Below are 20151 nucleotides of genomic sequence, written 5' to 3'. Positions count from 1 at the left end.
ACATGATTAAAGTCTAACTCTGTCTAAATATTTATTTGCTGTCCTGAAACCCAACCTTAAGAGGTAAAATTTCAGATTGGATTGTCATTTCTTTTCCATCAGCAATATTTGGGCACCATACAGCAAAATGGCGGGGGCTCTGTTAATCCGATGAACAGTGCAGCAGGCCTTTATAAGCACCCCTGGTGCGCAGATATTGCCTTGCCTTCCTGGAAGCAGAATATTATAAATATTAGCACTATATTACTAAATAGAAAAGACAACAAACACTCTGCTGTTAAGGACACCCACCCCTGGTCTTCAAGATTCACTATGCTTCCTTCAGCACTCTCTCCTGACGGGGTGTCTGCAGTCATTGATAGGAGGGTTACTTATATGCAGATAATTTTATATCTGTAACCTTGCTGATATTATCAGTATTTTCATATGATAATCAGCACATTTATAGTAGGAGAGGAGATGACTGATAGCTGTAAAATCCTTGGGTATTGGTCATCTCATCAATCAGGTAGGACTAAAATTTTGATCGGGCACTTTTAAGGGGGGCCCGAACATCATAATGTTAATGCTGAGTTGTCAGAGAGGGGTAAAGATTTCCTTAGTTTTTACCTGCATATCTGACAATTCAGCTCTTAATGTTAGTAGAGTGAACAAATGATTTTTCCTATGACCAGTGGTCGTGGTAGTAGCATGTATGGCCACCTCTAGTCCTTGAAAAGCACAATTTATCATGCCTATGCACATAGACCTCCATGGTTACCCCTAGTTATTTTCCCTCCAGACTTGCTCCATGGTTACCCCTAGTTATTTTCCCTCCAGACTTGCAAGCCAGTATGCCTTCGCCACTGTTCCTCATGAAACATTAGCAAGTGGAGCAGTCTCATTGTTGTTCCTGCCCAATAACCTTCTGCCAAGGTGACTGGAGTCTCCTCTTCTAGCCATGGTAGCTAAGTTATCCTACTCATGGCACCATAGGTGCTTAAATAAGTTTGAAACCAAACTTTGCTCCCCTCATTTACTTGGTTGTGTGTTTCACTTTGGTATTCGCCCAAAGCTTGTGAGCTACATAATGGATCTATAAAGTCTCAGGCTGGGAATTTAAATTCAGTCCTTTCTATTGTAGGTTATACAGTCACATTTTAATGGAGAAAATAACTTTATACCTTTTGTATGTCACTCAGACTGCTGCTTGCTTTGAACAAGGGGATTATGCGGGAGTGACTAAGGGTAAGTAAGTCTGTGCAGTTAGGGAGTTCCCTAGGAATGTTAAAGACAAGTGTAAGAATGTGTGTGTGTGACACTTTTTATCACTACACAGATAGATATATAGATATGCAGACAAAGTGGGGCATTGATGGACAAAGAGAAACATGAATAAATGTCAAGAAAGCAATATATTTTCCCTTATCAATTATTGGCCTGCATAAAAAAGCTGGCCATACACGTATAAACCCAGGCTTACTGTATGTGTCTCAGAATATGGAGCTGGGGTAAATAATATGCAGCTACTGCTCTATTTCATTATATATTCTTATCCTGTTTTACTATATTAGTCCATTGGCAAGTTGCAGCGCCATGAGGTTACTTTGGAATTTCATTTTTAGTTTTCCCTAAAACTGACCCTTCTGTATAAGTATGTAATACACTGCAATTGCTCTGCATGGGTATTTATTATGTGGAGGGGGGTGAAAAATTTGAGCTGTTCATCCTCTGTAGTATAAAATACATTACAGTTATTCCAACACTCCACACATAGCGTGCTTGTAGATAGCAGTGCATCATTAATGTAATATAATGTACAGAACTGGGGAATTTCAGGTATTTCCTTGCATTCTTTTTTGTACTTTCCCCTAGAATTCTGGCATCTTTGCGGTCACAAAGGTGCAATTCTCTTGACAAATTGTACTGTGGCAACTGCCCTTATGACCAATTCAGCAAGATTAACGCAACTACACATGCATTTTATCACAAATCAGACCAGTGTCGGACTGGCCCACCAGGATACCAGGAAAACTCCCGGTGGGCCCAGGTGTCAGTGGGCCCTTCTGCTCACCCAACCATTTGCCTTGTATGCCTATACCATGGCTATTACTCAATTCTATATGAGAAGAAATGGAGGAAAGGATAAATAATAGTATGAAAAAAGGAGTAATTAAGAAATTAAAGAAAGTGAGTGAACAGGAAAGGAAAGGTTGTCTGGAGAGTGGGCGTAAGGTCTAAGGTTCTCTGGTGGGCCCTTGGTACCCCAGTCCGACACTGAATCAGACGCAATTGCATAGAAGTCTGCCTGGCATCACTTCCAGTGTTTGACCAATAAGTGATGTCTGCGCTCAATTCTTTAGCGCAAGTGTGCTGTGCCTAATGATGCTGAGCCTGAAGGGAATCGTGGAGCTACCTCCTGGGTAGGAGCTAGCGGTGGCTCCAGGGTTCCCCTGCGTCAATAGGCGCAGCATGGCCTGATTTGGAACGGAATACAGGAAAGATTGAGCGGTGCTGAGCTCAACTATACAGAATCGCAAGGAGCACATGTTGATGCAAACCTAGCTGAAGTGATTTTACATGCAACAGACTGTGGGGAAATCACAGGGATCACAACTGCACTTGCAAATGAGCCCTCATTTATTAATAGAGTGCAATCAAGTTACATGGCATTTATCATAAATGTAATGTGTAGAGACCATATGCATGATGTGCAGAGCGCACAGACTGTAATGCAGAACGTGCTGTACAAAGCATCCAGTAACTACATTGCGGAACATTCAACTGACAGAACAGTGCATTGGGTGCAGAGCATTGCTCTGCCAAGTTGTAAATTGCAGCCGTTTCTGTCCTTAGACAGGTATAACTGCCTTATCTATACCTGAAGCACATCTTGCTCTGATTGGTTAGAGATAACCAGATGCCTTCCTTTTATTGGACCTGCACACCTGTCACTAAATCCCCATCCTCCCTCCCAACTCAGCTCCACCCCCTCCAGGTATAGGACAGAGACCCTACAGGACGTATTAATCCTACAATCTCTAGTCAAGGGTCCCCACTGACTGTACAGCTTTATCCAGGTATCCATCAGAAGGGAGAAGGCAAGGTGCAGGGGTCTAGGCATGACCCTACAAACCAGCCCAAGCGAGAGCGCTGTGTATTCCCAGTTAAAACCAGTAAACATGTCTGTGGAGGGTGTGGAAGACAGCGGTGTGTTTGAGGATATCAAACCTGCTATAAGGATGCTGGCAAGTCAGCCGGAGCTCAGCGAGGTAAGAACAAAATCATTCCTTTACTTTGCCCCCTTCTGCATTCTTCTTTCTCTGTATTTATTTCACACATTAGCACATAGTGGCTTCTTGCCTTGAAAAACATTTTCACTTTTATCCATATTAAATAGGAGTTGGGAAAGTATTTGTCCTTTATCTTCTTGCGCTGCTAAATGCTGGTGGAACTTCTTTTTGCTTTGTGACACGCGGAGCACAACCACGTAAACCATGGCGAACTGCGCGTGAAAGTGACTGATCAACCACTTGTGTTATTTGTATATAAATTGTGTAATAAGTTGTGAATCCTAACAAAGAGATTTCCCAAAGCATTATAGCATACAAAAATATCAGAGTAGCAGAAAGTGCACTAAATATTGATGGTAACGTTGTTATAGATTGTACAGATATGTATATCTGTGTATATGTGTATGTATGAATAGTATATTTATTGGAACATACTTTACTGTAAGTACGGATTGTTCTGTAGACTAAGGTAGCTGTTGGAACAAGCTAGGAACCCGAGGCGCCTTTGATTGTGCCTAAACTTGTCTGCTGTGTGCATGTGTGTGTTTTAGGATACATATATTTACATAATATATACAGTATATATATCTAAATAGGACAATGCTAAGAAAAAAATGTATATAAAAAGCCATTATGGGACAAGCATTATTATGCGGTATAGGGGAATCCTGCATTTCTTCTATATTTAATGGCCAGTGAATTTACAGTTTCTTTAGTTCAGTGTAGTTTGGAAATTCAGGGGCACAGAGTGCGACAGTTTGATTTGAATAGGCTGTTCTGTTTCTAAGCTGGTTTATCTGGACATATTCATGCAGGGGGATATATCATGGTGGAACAAGGGTGTCATATTCCAGTATTCTTAAACCTTGGTTCTCCAGCTTTAGTTCAACAAACTACAACTCCCAGCATCCTAACCACATCCAAAGGCCGTTTAAAATCACCCGCAAACGCTATGGATTCTTCTCTGCCCCTTAGTGTATGTGGGCCATTAAATCCTATAGCACACGTGCATACCCTAATATACATATACAGATTTACTCTCACATTCAGGCTGCAAAGTTTTTCTAAACAGCGTCCTTACATTTTTATTTTCCGTCTATTATTCATCGTGGATTATTTCTCATTGTCCACAAGATCAATACAACCTGTATGTAATAGTGTAATACAGGTTGTGGAATACAATACAAACTACTTGACACTGGACACTATATACATACATATACACACACATATATATATATATATATATATATATATATATATATATATATAAAATGCGGAACTGTGGACTGGACAGGGGACGTGGCAGGCTCACTAGTATATAGTTTCTAATGTAAACAGGTGTTTGTTTGTGTATAACACAGAATATGCAAACGTGCATTATGTTGTCTCTGCAATGTGCCCCGAGCAGGAACGGCACAGAGCAGCTTCCCCCTGTCTAAGAACAGACTCGGGACAAGACAAGGCACCTAATGAATGGTTGAGGGTGTCTGCACTGAACTAGTTTTGTGTCCCACTGTACAGATCCTGTCCTACTGGATTCTCAACACTACTCTGATCATAAAGCAGATAACATCACCCTGCACATACTCTAGCCACAGTAATAAACTGCATATACTGTGCTGAGCTATACAGTTAAGTGAGGCTTAGCAACTCTAATATACATGAATTATACAGTGCCACCTATATACTGATCGCTTTCTACTTTGTATGTAATGTATTATAAAATAGCTGCTTTCTACTATAGATATACTGTATTATATATTGGCACCTACGTACTTGCCCTCTCCTATACTTGTACTGTATTATACAGTGACACCTATATACTGTGCTCTGCTATACATCTGTTGTACATAAAATGACACCTACTCACTGTGCCCTACCATACATGTAATTTAGCATACGGTTATACAGTGTGGTAGTGTATTACAGTGAGCTCTGTTCTCTGCTCTATATGTACTGTATTATACAGTGACACCATGACATGCATAGTATGCACTAGTATGCAAAGTATACACTTGTAGGGCAGTGATATTTACTGCGCTCTTCTATATACATGTGCTCTATATACATGTGATATTTACTGCGCTCTTCTATATACATGTGCTCTATATACATGTGATATTTACTGCGCTCTTCTATATACATGTGCTGTATATACATGTGATATTTACTGCGCTCTTCTATATACATGTGCTGTATATACATGTGATATTTACTGCGCTCTTCTATATACATGTGCTGTATATACATGTGCCATTTACTACGCTCTTCTATATACATGTGCTGTATACAGTGACATTTAAATACTGCGCTCTAGTATTAATGTACTGTTTTATACAGTGTTTTATACTGCACACTCTATGCATGTACTGCATGAAATAATGACATACATATCTTAGTTGGGATCAAGTACAAGGTACAGCTTTATTATTACAGGGAAAAAGGAAATCATTTTTAAAAATCATAATTATTTACTTGAAATATGGGAGATCTCTATGGGAGATGGCCTTCTCTTAATTTGGAGCTTTCTGGATAACAGGTTTCTAGATAATGGGCCTATACCTATATATAGAAACAGAATAGTTTAAATCTAAACATATCAAGAGGTTATATTTTGATACAATTGTAACACACAGGTATATATATATATATATATATATATATATATATGTGTGTATTTCTTGGTAGAAATACATAATTGAAAGTGTCTTAAGCTGGCCACACATGCACCAATATAATCCATTTTATAGGATTTTTGGACTGTGTGTTGGCTCAGAATTATCATCCCGATAATTTTCGTACCACGGTGATCAGTTGTTTAGTCGATCGGACAGGTTAAAACATTTTGGTCGGATACCGATAAAATCTGTGCATGTAATGTGTATCTGACGATATCCTTGGGGGATCTACAGTGCATTTCTGGGACGTCACTTTCGTACGATTGGTATCTGCCAATTATTTCATGTACAGAACATCCTCCCATTTGTTATTTAAGTACTTTATCCTATAGTTTCAGCCTGAATGTTAGTTTTAGTTTGTTGCATTTAAAAGTACGATCAATATCCGAACGTTCTTTGGAAGAAGACTAAAATCTGAATGTGTATTGAAACCTTTACACATATACACCACTCTGTGTTACACAACCTACCTGCTGCAGTATATTACAGTAAAGCACATGATTATGAGACAGGTAATAGACATGAGGAGGCAATATGTATTGTAGCAGCTCACGATTTCAAGTGTGCAGGAGGGCACGCACACAGGCGAGGCCTGTTAATCATTAACCTCTATTGTATTATCACAATGTAACCTCATTCCATAAACCTGTATATAGTAGATAAGGGCCACAGCAGTCATGTGTGTATGCAGTGTGGGCAGCACATAAAACACCTACACACATAGGAATTCAAATCATTGTGCACATCCCATCGCACAGATATGTTGTGTCAGATTGTATTCACCTAGTATTTGGGATAAAGGTTCCAGTTGTTTGGTGAGTTGACAAAAACAGAATCAAATACAGAATACTGCAGATAGTTCTTCCACCAATGGCGACGGTAATAGCAGTTGTGGGACCAGTTCTGTGGGTGCATATACGCAGCATTACAGGTGCATTAGTGAGGGGGGTTTATATTGACTGATAGACACACCCGGTCTGCCCTTTACTGCTAGGGGGATGCCCAGTAAATGTATGTTTTATACATTATATATATTATATATTATATATATTTATATTTATAAAGCTTGCATATATTACGCCAGTGTAAAATATTAGCGTAAGTTTCAGCATTCGGGAGGTGTTAGATAAGACACCTTCTAGTGGTATGTGCCATTTTAAACTTTGTAGTGGTTGATGTAGTGGTTCTAAGTCATACTGATGTACGGTGTAAAATTATGTGAAAGCATTCATACACAATTCAAGTTAATATGTTGTTTATTTTATGCTTCAGTGATGCAAGTCACTATGATGTGCAGTAACATCATTGGGACTGCCAATAGGCCACACTGTATATCCCCCGGCCCAACTGAAATGCAAGCAGATGTCTCTGCAGGGGCCCAACGTGTACCCACGGGGTTTTCAAGGTGCTGAGCTTTAATTTGGCAATTGTTTACAATAAAAAAAAATTAAAAGATGTAACATCAGATTTCCTGGGTTAGATAGATAGAATAGCTTTGGTGACCCCATGCTAAGCTGCAAAAATCCTGGGTGCAGGGCCAGAGTGGCAACACCAGAGGGGATTCTGGCAAATGCCTGAGGGGCTGCTATAAGATGCCATAGACAGTCACTATTCCTTGGGCTGGTGGGGGGGGGGGGGGGGGGGGCTGTTTGGGTCCCTGTGTACTGTGCCAGGGCCTATATTATATCCCAGTCCAGGCATGCCCGGGTGACATAATTATCCCATGTGGTTCATGCATTAGACATCAGCCTACATTCTGAGCATCTACTGCCTGACAAGCAAGTATGCCGTTCAGATGAATGGAGGATAACTTTCAGCATTTTGCCTTTCACTCTGAGGCCAGAAATTGTTTGGCCACAAAGTGATGGAACTCATGCTGGGCGCTACAGCACTTGCAATTCACAAAAACTTGACTGATGTCTTTGGTGAAGAATTCTCTGTATGACGATGTGCTCTTTGAACCCATAGCAAAAGAAAGCATTATGAATAGGAGCTGAGCTTCTTTATACTAAGTTAAAAGGCTGATTTATCCTTATTACACAGGAATATCCAGGCTGGAATATTTACCTCCCTCAAAAAGCTACAGAGCTGTTCTATTACAGGCCACACTCCCTGCTGGCTGCTTGTATGGGCACTTTAACACTGCACAAGGGAATGATAAGGAAGGCTGTGGCTATGCCGGGTATAATGGGGGCCTAGCAAAGACTAAAGGGCTTATTAACAAATCCAAGAACAAATCACTAGAATGGAGCTCTTAGCAACTTATAGCGAGCCCATGTATGCCAGGTGATGCAGCAGTGTTTCCATTCCTAATTTTGAAACAATGCTCCCCAGCTTGGCCACCATTCAGTGTGTGCAGTGGATGCTACTTTGTAGGCGGCTGCAATTAAACTGGGATTCTGAGAAAATGACTGCGTTGTGCGCTGAAAAATGTCGATTTATAGCACTTGCCTCGTGATCGAGTCCTATAATCCGCTGAGCTAGGGGAAAATAAAATGAAAGGTTATTGTACATTTTCTTCTCAATATTTCCATTAGGAACAGAGGAAAAACATAAAGTAAAACTATTAACACTGAGGAAGCCCTAGTTCACATTTAAATTTACTTTGATATAATGACAACACATTCTTCAGTGCATTAAGTTGGCCATACCCATCAGCCCCTGCCCCAGTGATGCTTAGACGCCAAGGTCCCTATCACAGTCACACATTAGAGTCAGTTTTATCAGGAGCCAACTAACCTGCCCTTATACTTGCAATATGGGACGAAACCCACAAAAGCATATACATATACATAAACATATACACCTTGCAGATAGTGGCCCTTATTAGCCCTCATATTCTGCATATTTCAGGCCTGTTAGTATTCATTCTTCTGCTTTCCTTAGTGCTGCTTGGTTGCTAAGGTCATTAAGCCCAAACAAACCAAAATCTGTCTATTCTTTGTCTAAAACAAAGACCAATTGCAAATCGTCTTAAGCTGGCCATACACGTGGCGATCTCACGATGTTTCGTACGACCGTCGGTCGCACGAAACATCGTCAGATCCGCCACACACCATTCAGGGCTGAATCGGCAGGTAAGGAGGTAGAAACAATAGGATTTCTACCTCCTTCTGCCGATTCAGCTCTGAAGGGAGAATTTTGGTCAGGCGCCTTCTATGGCGCCCGATCAAAATTTTCTAACTTGGCCGATCGGCGAGCCGACCGATTTCAGCAGCTTCCTGCGATATCGGTCGGCTCGCTGACATGCCATACACGCACCGATTATCGTACGAAACGAGGTTTCGTACGATAATATCGGTGCGTGTATGGCCACCTTTAGAATACTGCTCTCTGCACCAACTTAAAGTTCCTTTTTAAGGCAAACTAATCCTTAATAAAATCAGCACAGCATAGAGGAATACACCCTCATCATTAGCATTAAATAATAAGCTTTTAATAAGAGAAGAAGAACATTGATTGTTGCACTATTATACGTATACCTTTAATGTGTTGCACCATTAATAGAGGGAAAAGTACAGAATCTGGCAGTTTATTGCTTCTCTGACAAGAGACTCCTGACAGAAGGGAGTCACATTGCGTGCAGGTGAAAAGTGACATATTAGCAGGTAGTTGGTAGTAAGTTAAAGAACATGTATTTACTGACAAGTGATTGAAGCTTTAGATGTATTAGTGATTATATGGGGCAAAGCAGGGACAGTATATCAAGCACCCAGGCACTTGTCTAGCATTGCCATCATTTCCCACTGCCCCAAACTGCAAATATGTGGGGTAACAAGGGTCTTTCCTTGCGGCTATGCAAGGGTTAAGCAGTTAGGCAATCAGTTATGTGACTAAGCACCATCATTACTGTTAATACATCCTGCTGTAGGCTTTGTGATGATTGCATAAAGACTGGAGAGGAAAGTCACTCTGGTTATCAGTAGGGCTGTGTGGCTGCGGGGAAAATACCTGAGACATGACAAACACGCCTTACGGCTTCTCAGCCTCCTCGCTGTCTGCTCCTAGAATCTAATCCTGCAAATCTCGTATGCACTTAGCCGCACAGGGACACAGCTTAGCCAACACCACAATACAATAGCAACGTTACACTGAAGGGGGGAAACATTTGAAGTTTCTTTTAAATAGGGAAAATATTAAAGATAAGATGTAATGGAATTACTGGGGGAAATGTCTGCCCTTGTCCAGGAACCCATAGCAACTAATCAGATGTTTGTTTTTGATAAATCTGCACCAGACTGGTATAACTGTTGACTGGTTGCTATGGGTTACTGGACAGGAAAAACTGCAACCCCACCCCTAATGAATTTAACAGCCAGATTATTATATATATCAGTTTGACCTTTTGTTCTATTCTTAGCAACTTTACATCTGGACTTTATGTTTTATGTCATGTTGTTTTTGAACTATTTGCCTTCTCTCCTGCCCCTTTCCAGCTTTCAAATGGGGGTTACTGATCCCAGTAAATATACATCACTTTTTTTTTATTTCATTCCTCGCTAAGAACTTCAGAAAGATGAAGCAACACTTATGTTCCCCCATTGGCAATTTACATTATTTCCAGTGGGAAAGCATTTTCAACACTCACTAACTCTCTTTAAGAAAAAGCTCAGCTGTTACCTTCTGGAGCACTAAACATTAATTTGCCTAGTCCTGCGCTTAAGGGCAAATGCCCATCCCTGGTGCACTCTTACCTTCCAATTTGTGCCTGTATGTTACCCAACCACTTAGATTGTAAGCTCTACGGGGCAGGGACCTCCTTCCTACTGTGTCTCATACCACATGGCACTTATTCCCTGTGCATTTATATATATTTATTGTATTTATTTATTATAACACTTGTCCTCCCTGTGTGTAATTTTGTATTTTGTAAGATTGTACAGCACTGCGTACCCTTGTGGCGCTTTATAAATAAAGTTATCCATACATACATATATACAGGAGATATGTCACCTCCGGTAATGCAGATTTATTGTGGACAACAAATTTGTGTGCCATTGTCCTCAAAAAGAAAATTCATTCAAAAAGCACTAAAGATAAAAACTGAATTGAATTGCAAATTGTCTGAATATCAGTCTGCATCATAATAAAAGTTCAGTAAAGGTAAACTTCCTTTTTAAGCTTATTATTAAATTAATTATTAATGGCTAGAGCATAACTGGGATCCCATCAGTTGTACTTACTCTATTTATAAATGAACTCCATACTTTTTAAAAAACTAATGTCTAAATATGTGGTCATATCATATTCATTCTGTCATTTCTGTGCAATGACACTTTTGCCTAGATAAATGATATGTTCTGGGCTTGTTCAAATATAAATTTGTATATGGCAACAAGGAGATATTTCCTAGTCACTATCTGTATTGTGAAAATGTTGCCATTGGCTTTCACGGGTCTGCATTTGACCTTAAGGACCCTTGGCTGGCACGGGAGGTGGTATTATTGTAGTACTGAGCTTTGTTTGCTCTCTGTCTCCCCTTCTTGTTATTTTTATGATCACTTGTGAGTGTTGCCAACAAAAGATTCCCTGATAAAAAGTATCCTTGATCTTGCCCTATGGCTTGTAATACAACACAAGCTTGGCAACAGTGCCATACAGTATGACTGCACAGAACTGCAAAAATATACTGTAAAATGTTTGATATTTTACCCCAAACTATAAGTTATACATTGTAAAACACAAAAGTTATAAGCACCTTTAAGATTTATTTTTTAATCTCTCCACACTAGTTCTTTCCAGAGCAAAAAACAAATCTAAAAAATCTTCTTGGAGGTGATCCTCCTCTGTATGTTGCTTAAATGATAGAACTGTGTCTGGGGGCACCCCCCATGTTGATGTGCAGGACAGTAGAGGTGACATAGAATAAGTGTAACTTGTTGTGGGGATTGTTTACCTGATTGGAGTCTATAGGATTTGTGGTTTTCAGACACAGTTTTTTTTTTTTTAAATGTGTGTGATAAGAGGTAGCCACTTGAACTTGCACAAGCGGCACTAGGGACAGTGGGTAGTTTGTACGCAGACTGACATTGCTGCCATGGATAAGCAGTTTTGTAGACTAATACCTGCCAATAAGATCATGGGTCCAAAGGAACCACTAAACATATTCTTAACCAACACTTTAATCATTCCAAAATGAGTCCGGTCTTGATCATGGGAACAAATACAGTTCACTAATACACAATCCAACACGAAATCTGAAAAAAACCACATTTTATGGTTTAGTTCTGCTTTGAATGAATTATATCCAGGTCAGTTGTTGCTCACAACTGGCCAGGAATCATGGGAGAGAGAGATTGTTATCCAATGAAAAACTAATCTGCTGTAATTTAGCTCAAGTGATATACAACCTTGAAGATAATCAGAACAGGTTTATGGCAGAAACCCACTATCAATTCTGCGTTTAGCAGGTGACAAGCGCTCAAAGTTCACCCAGGTACCTGTAAAGCGGATGCCAGAAAACCAATAAACACAGTTGATGTTTAGCCGAACGGCTAAGCCAGTTACATATAAATATAGAAGTTGATAGTATATAGCAATTTGAATTGTACTGTCAACTCCATTTCCAGGATAGAGCTGTATTTATTCTCTGGTATATTAAAGGGGCACTACACCCCACTGTTCGACATGAGTACAATGAACAGAGAAGGCCTAAGGTCTTTTTGTGGAGAGCTGCAATGTTCATATTCTTGTAGTCCTAAATTATTTTATTGGTAAGAACATTGTTCAGAAAAGTCACTTTGTTTAGCTCCTATAGGATTAGTGTTCATTTGCCGTGCTTTCATTATTCTACAGAACAGGAAGAAGGAACTGATCATTGGTAGGTTACAGGTAGAGGCCAAAGTTTGCCTCTGCGTTTGCATTGGCTCACTCCATGCAGATTTCTAGATGCAACCATTTCAATATATTAGAGTTGCTTTTATCCCAATGAATTAAAAAATTCTAAACATTTTATTTTTAACCCATTTATCAAATTGCCTATTATTTCAGTGACTTGATTTTGCTGTTGCTTATGATTCCATATTTCCTTTGCAGCATGAAAGAGCAGAAATGGACAAGTATCTCCTGAGCCAAGTTCCTCTGCATATTCTGTCTGACAAGAAGTATCGGAGGGAAAGTGCCTCTGTTGTGGATGAATTCTTTGAAGCAGAGAAGCCACAGGCCCCGTACAGTGTAAACATCAATGTTATCCTGCCTGATACAGCTCATCTTCGTACAGGTCTCTATCGGCCATCCAAGACTTTCACTGTTCTCCCTCAAGTGAAAACAGAGCCAGGCAGCAACTTTGCACAGCCATGCTCTGCATCCTTGACCCAGACTCTCCCAGATTTCACAAGTGTGTTCAGTATGCCCCACTCTGTTGCAGTTAATAACATTTTCATCAAACAGGAGGCCCCTTCAGAAGTCCCTCTTTCAGCGCCTGCCTCTATCCAACCTCAGGTCTATCCTATGTCCATGGCCAATGAAACGCTGAGCTTGGCCCAGTCTAGTGGAACCACATCTGTAGTAAATTCCATCAGTGGAGTAACTATGGCAACACACAATGGCGGCCCCTCTCCTTTGCCCCAACCTGCAAGGATTCAGCAAGTCAAGCAATACCAGACCCTGGGGCAAGATGTTGTTCCAGTTTCCGGGCAGTTTTATCACTCTCCAGGTGTCTCGCTTCCACCTTCACCCCCAAATTCACAACCAGGAAGCCCTGAAAATCAGCCAGAGTTGATGAACACAATTTCACCCCCTCCATCATATGAGGCCACATTTGGACTGAAACTAGTGCAACCTCAACATATTCACACTGTGCCCAGCTCAATGGTGTCTGTGCTACCACAAGGGCAGGTGATCATGACAGTACCCAAATACAACAGACGGAATAATCCTGAACTCGAAAAGAGAAGAATCCATCACTGTGATTTCCCAGGTTAGCATAATTCAGTACAGCAGCAACCATAGCTGTTTTATTTGCCTCATTTGTCTCTTATACACATCAGAGTTCAGCTCTTGTCATGGCTACAAAAATAGACAATGCTGATCATTTATTGATAACGTGTGTTTTAGCTGAGGCAATTCTCAGTATTGTGTATTTTCTGGCATTTTGTAGCCATTACAAGTAGCTGCTGCCAAGTAGCTCTGTGTGTCTTCACCCTATATCAGAGGTTGGAAGTAACTAAAGGACTAGATTTGTGTGCTGAATACCTGGAGTATAACGGAAGTGTGACTGCTGTGGGCCACACCTAGAATAATAACATATGTCCCATTAAGGCACCTAACAGTATTAGAGTGCGCCACTATTAGACTTTGGCACTGTTCATTATCCCAAAGGAGTAAAATAGGTTTTATTAGTCCATGTATTTTTATTTATTGCCATTTGTTTACTGACTATATAACATCTAGATCTCTGAACTTTCTCTCTGAGTGCAATTAAAGCATCAGTAAGAGAGTAGCAAGACCTCACATTTTTCTGTCTAAGTTCACAATGGAAATAACAGATCATCCCTCTTAATTAATAAGTACTTTTTCAAGGGGAAATCTTGCAGTTAGTTATGGCTCTGTATGGATGAACTCATGGAAGTCTCTGACCATGAAAAAAAAGTAGAAGCAAAACACAGAGGACGTCCCAAAACCAAATATGACATTAGCCACAAACAGTACTAATGACATTAGAGCTTACAGGAACGCAGTACAGTTCAGGTTGCTGTTAAATAAATAGCACAAACAGGCTGGCTCCTTTGCACATGATTTGTTATGCTTTATCTTACATTTGCCTTGTAATTCCATCGCAGGTTGCTCAAAAGTCTACACCAAGAGTTCACACCTCAAGGCACACCAACGGACACATACAGGTAATGGAAAACTTTAACCCTCTCTTTTCACTTTTACCATGAAAACTTTTTGAGCTTTCAAAGTTACTAAGCAATTACCATTGAATTTAATTCTCAGCAAATAATATTTATTCATTAAAATATAGTTCTTTATGCTGAATATCTGCCAACTTATGTCTCTTTTGAACCTGCCTGGATCAGTCAGTGTTCGTATGGCAGCATCCTTATATCACATCATTTGAGAATTCATTTTAGACATGGCTCAAACCCATAAGCTTCGCTGCACAGAATGCGGGGAGATAAGTACGTCAGTTTTCTTTGAGGGGGGTAGGCTAGCGTTGGTGCTACCCCATTGTCTGGGGTAGTCCTTCCGTGGTGTTCCGAGTCCTGCGCCAACTCCTCACACAATGGGGCTGTCCCTCCCCTGATTCAATACCCATTGTTCTGAGTCTGGGTCTGACCTCCATACATGCTGGCAGACAATGGTTTGGCTGCTCCCTCTCTCTCACTGGAGATGCCAGAGGGGAGGACAGGCATTCCATAAATTAACCCTTAAAGGGCTGCGGGTTCAATGAAACCGTACAACTAGATTTTATTGGTTTGCATTGATTAGGATTGCTGCTATTGTTATTGCTAGCTGTCTCTGTGGTGAAGCTGTATGCCGAGTCAAGTAATAATAATGTGTCACTGTCTTTTTCCTTAATGGCATGAGTTAAGATAATTACACAAATACAGTAACACTAAAAGCAGCATTACCCAAGTGAAACTGGAGATATTAAAACTACTGTTGAATGTAAATGACCCTCAATCTGCCCATGTTCAGGCCATGTGTTAAATGGAGTTAATACCTACTACATGGAAGAATGGGATAACACTTATACCCCCATATGTAATAAACTGCATTTGTATGCAGTAACCCATAGCAAACAATATGAAGTATGCTTTTAAACAGGTGCCCACAAAATGCTACCTGCTGATTGGTTTCTATGGGTTACTGCACCTGGGCAAACTTAGTGCCTCTTATTACATCACCCCCCCCCCATAGAGCAAAGCTTGTGAATAAGTGTAACAAACCAACATGTACATGACTGGTAAAATCCCTACATGAGATCTATGGGCATGTTTATTACAGTGTGTAAGACAACATTACCGGTGATGTTGCCCATAGCAACCAATCAGCAATTAGAATTGAACAGTCACCTACATTTTTCATTATTCCTCCTTCAGCAGAATGAACATAACGAATCACAGCTTGGTTTGATATGGGTTATTCCCATTCTTAGTGTTAGCAAATGAGCCTAAGCATGGGGGGGGGGGGGGGGGGGGGGGGAATAACTATGCCCCAAGGCAAATGAGTAAGAGAACAAAGGGGCATAAGAATCCAGGAGAATGGCTGCGCTCTGTACCTTATGTTGGATTAAAAAGTCAGGGCCCATTGCAGCATGCATTCTCCACAGAGACCTGCAGCCATTCTGGAAAAGAGGGTCAGTTGCACCTCACATTTGTAAATCAACAATAAGACTGGCTGAAACAAAATCACATAGCCTTATTTACTGCCCTTGTTTAGCCATAGCTATTGTCTAATGAGCAAGAAGTCAAAAGTAAACTGATGGTACCTGTCTGGCAAGGATAGGGAAGAAAAGAACATAAAGATCTGTAAATAGATAGTATGTCACGGTTGTCAGGCTGGGGCAAAGCAGCTCTATATGCCACTTAACATCTGCCTTGAGCAGGTGGTTAGTACGGGGCTTTCTGTGCATGTAGTTCTTATAGGTGGTGATTCTTGCCTGTTTAAATTTCATTCAGTTGAAGGGCATGCCAATGTGTGCTACTGTGCTGCTCTATATGGCACAAGCACAAGTTGCACCTATTTGCTTGCTATTATTTGCACCTCTGGTATCCCTGTATCCCAGTGATCCCCAACCAGTGGCTCATGAGCACCATGTTGCTCCCCAACCCCTTGGATGTTGCTCCCAGTGGCCTCAAAGCAGGTGCTTATTTATGAATTTGTGGTAAGGAGGCAAGCTTTTGGTTGCATAAAAAATGAGTATAATGCCAAACAGAGCCTTCTGTAGGATGCAAGTCCACATAGGGGCTATTAAGTATCCAATTATAGCTCTTATTGGCACTCCAGGAACATTTTTCATGCTTGTGTTGCTCCCCAACACTTGTTCCATTTGAATGTGGCTCACGGGTATAAAAGGTTGGGGATCCCTGTTGTATCCCCACAGAGCCTTTGATAGTTATTCCACTGTTGCCGTTTAACTCCCCCCCCCCAAGTTTTAACACAAAACACAGATCGCTAGAGTATCAGTAAACACACTGTTGGGTGTGGCACAAACTACGAGCTGTCTTGCTTCTGTCTCTGTGAACTCCAACTAATCCTATTTAGATATGATTCTGTAGGAAAGGCTGGTTTGTGGTGTTCCAACTGAAAATGTGACATTATCACACTGGGTGTGTCAGCTCAAATATTAACAATACCTGGTCAACAGTGGGAAAAGAGTGATTTCAGTCAATACCTACATGCACAGATATTTTCCTTTATTGAGCTGGTTAGTACAAGTATATACGCAGGATAAGAAGCCACATTCACCATTATCTGATGTGGGGTGAAATATCGGCTACATTTCTAAACAATTGAAATCCCAAGTATTTTTATTAAAATGTCTAAACATGCCACTTTGGATTAAAGTTATTCTTCCTGCTGTTTTGTACTCCATTGTCTCCATTTGTAAAGGACTTAAGATGTAGGTATCAGTGTGGGAGCACAGCATGTTCATAGAAATGTGTAATTAAGAAGGAGGAAGTAAAGGAGAAAAGAATAGTGAACAGAGAAAGCAGGGAGGGGGTGTAATGGAGAACGGAGAGAACACTGAAACAAGAGGAGAAAGAGTTAAGGGGTCTGCAGGAATGATAAATAAGAACCAAACACGCACAAAAGTGATCTAACATCACGTAGAAGTGAAATGCCTATGGCACACATCTTTTTGAACTCATTCCAGAGCCTTATTATTGTTGCAGTAATTACAGTAATTGTATTAATTGTCAACATCTTCTTATTTTGGCAGGAGAGAAGCCATATAAATGTGCCTGGGAGGGCTGTGACTGGCGCTTTGCCCGTTCGGACGAGTTGACGAGGCACTACCGCAAGCATACAGGTGCCAAACCCTTCAAATGTGCCGCCTGTGGGCGCTGCTTTTCTCGCTCCGACCACCTCGCTCTGCACATGAAGAGGCATCAAAACTAGACACTGTGTCTGCTGCGCAGTCAACAAGGCAGCTGTACCAAAGAACAAAAATGCTCTAAGGAACAGATGTGTTACCAACGTTAAACTGGTGGAGGCAGTGTGTGTGTGTGTGTGTGTGTGTGCGTGTGTGGTGTCTGCATACAATGTATAAACACTCTAGAAATTGCTTTAGAGGTGGTTTTTATCACAACCATATTGCAACATTTGGATTGCCTTCACCTCATATCTTACAGCAATGGAGATACACAACCAACAATAAACACTTACCTTGAGCTAACAATTGTTTTTCCATTGAGTGGAAGACTTTTCTAATGAGTACAAAGCCTTGTCAGTGGAAGAAGCCACACAGCTTGTCCTCTTCAGGTTCTTCATCTACAAATAGCCAATAACAAAGAACATTGCCTTGGATTTGTTTCCTTTCAATGGACAGAAGCAATGATTACCCAGTTTCTCTAGATTTACTTGTATTAGATATACCATGACCTGGATGAATGAAAAACCTTCATAGACAATGGACAGGCGCCTCATCAGACACTTTCCTATTGTTCCAATGTCTTCCACAGAGTAAGGCTTCCATCTGATGGGTTACATGACTTGAGTGGATCCTATGACAAGTGGCTTCACTCAAGGAACCCGCTGACACACACTGCAGTCCGTTCTTCCCCATTCCGTGCACACGCTGTTCTGCAACTTGATGAGATTTTTTGTTGTGTAAAAAATTTTTGAAACTGACTGTCACCTTGGCTTGTGACTTTTGAACTGCACTTCCAGTTCCGACATGGCTCTGTGACAATGAATACAATCATCTGCAACATGAACAAAATGTTCTCTTTTCCTCCTAGGGGACTGGAAGAAGATTTTTAGAAAAAAAGAAGCTGCAAATTTGAGTATTAATTGTCTGGAACTTTGCTGGCCAAAGCACATAATGCAGTATATTGTGCCATATAGACTGTGTAGCTGTATATGAGTATATGAGGACAAGGATCAGGCGATCGGTTATCCACACTTTAATATATATATATGGATTTATTTTCTACAACCAATGCTGGGTAACGTGGCCCTTTAATGGTTTATAACCCCTACAGTGTAGCAGCCAAAGGATCTATGTAGATTTGCACTGGTTTTAAATGACATTTTAATGTAAACAATAAGATACTACTCAATAAAATGTTTGGTGCTCCTTATGGTTGCATCTTTCATCCTGCCCTTTCGATATATATATATATATATGTGTGGAATTTTATTTGGACCACCAAATAGATCTGCCTTCTTTTATATGATACATTCTCTACAACACACCATGTTTAACATGCACTCCATTTAGGCCATCTTCCTTGATACATACTTGTAATTTTTTTTATTTAAAAAATCTATCTTGTGGGCATCATCTTTTTAGACTCCCTTCAAACGCAAGCCCATATCTCTATGCACTAAAATAAAAACCTAGGACCTTCTTTTCAACCTCCCTATACTAGACTGATCTTAGTGGGTTCCACTGCATCGCAATTGGCTTTACTCTCTACATATTCTCTTGTTCTACTAATGATCTGTGTTTACTGATGCTCAATGACGTTCAACCTCTTTTGTTTGTATATATATTTTTTTACAGATTGAAATAAAAATATGTACATTTTTTAATACTTTAAATAAATATACAAATAACGTTTGTCTCTGTACAACTTCTTAGATAGACGGCACCTATAATACACTGTATTGGTTTGTGACAATATAGTTTGGGTCACCTTGGTGTATTTTAGAGCAATAAGTTACCTTGGTGGACATCCCTTGAGATTAAACAAAATCGTAAGGACCATAAAATATTGAACTCTGAGCTGCTGACTGGCTCATTCGGTATGTTCAAATTATGCCTGAACATCTTTGTAGCACATAAGGTCTAAAGGGTTACATACTTATAGTATGTGTCTAGTGTCGGACTGGCCCAGGTGTAAGTGGCCCAGGTGTAAGTGGCCCTCCTGCTCCTGGCCATTTGGCCTGTTCCATGGTCATTCCCTATTTCTGTATGGGAACAAAGAGGAGAAACAGATGGAGGAATAGATACTAGCATGTAAATAAAAGAGACTAGGAGAATAAAAAGGTTGGGTGAGGAAAGGAAAATCTGAGGAAGAAAA

General features: G+C 40.4%; 1 protein-coding gene across 2 annotated transcripts; it reads left to right on the top strand.

Moving 5' to 3' along the window:
- Nucleotides 1–2971: 2971 nt before the first annotated feature.
- znf534 (zinc finger protein 534) lies at nt 2972–19685 on the top strand. Of its 2 annotated transcripts, none has more exons than XM_012968223.3 (4): nt 2972–3251; nt 12989–13871; nt 14734–14793; nt 17844–19685. In XM_012968223.3, exons 1-4 carry the CDS (start codon nt 3102–3104, stop codon nt 18020–18022), a joined length of 1272 nt encoding a protein of 423 aa, XP_012823677.1. In that variant the 5' UTR covers nt 2972–3101; the 3' UTR covers nt 18023–19685.
- Nucleotides 19686–20151: the final 466 nt, after the last annotated feature.

The sequence above is a fragment of the Xenopus tropicalis genome, chromosome 8 (assembly GCF_000004195.4).
Source record: "Xenopus tropicalis strain Nigerian chromosome 8, UCB_Xtro_10.0, whole genome shotgun sequence".
NCBI lineage: Eukaryota > Metazoa > Chordata > Amphibia > Anura > Pipidae > Xenopus > Xenopus tropicalis.
The sequence above is the reverse complement of the archived record's forward strand: the minus strand, read 5'-3'. Positions and strand labels throughout refer to the sequence as shown.

Excerpts from the sequence above, each read along its gene's own strand:
- znf534 (XM_012968223.3), top strand. The coding sequence starts at position 3,102 with ATGACCCTACAAACCAGCCCAAGCGAGAGCGCTGTGTATTCCCAGTTA. Across the intron at positions 13,872-14,733 it reads CCATCACTGTGATTTCCCAG|GTTGCTCAAAAGTCTACACC; the intron begins GTTAGCATAATT and ends ATTCCATCGCAG. Across the intron at positions 14,794-17,843 it reads ACACCAACGGACACATACAG|GAGAGAAGCCATATAAATGT; the intron begins GTAATGGAAAAC and ends TTATTTTGGCAG.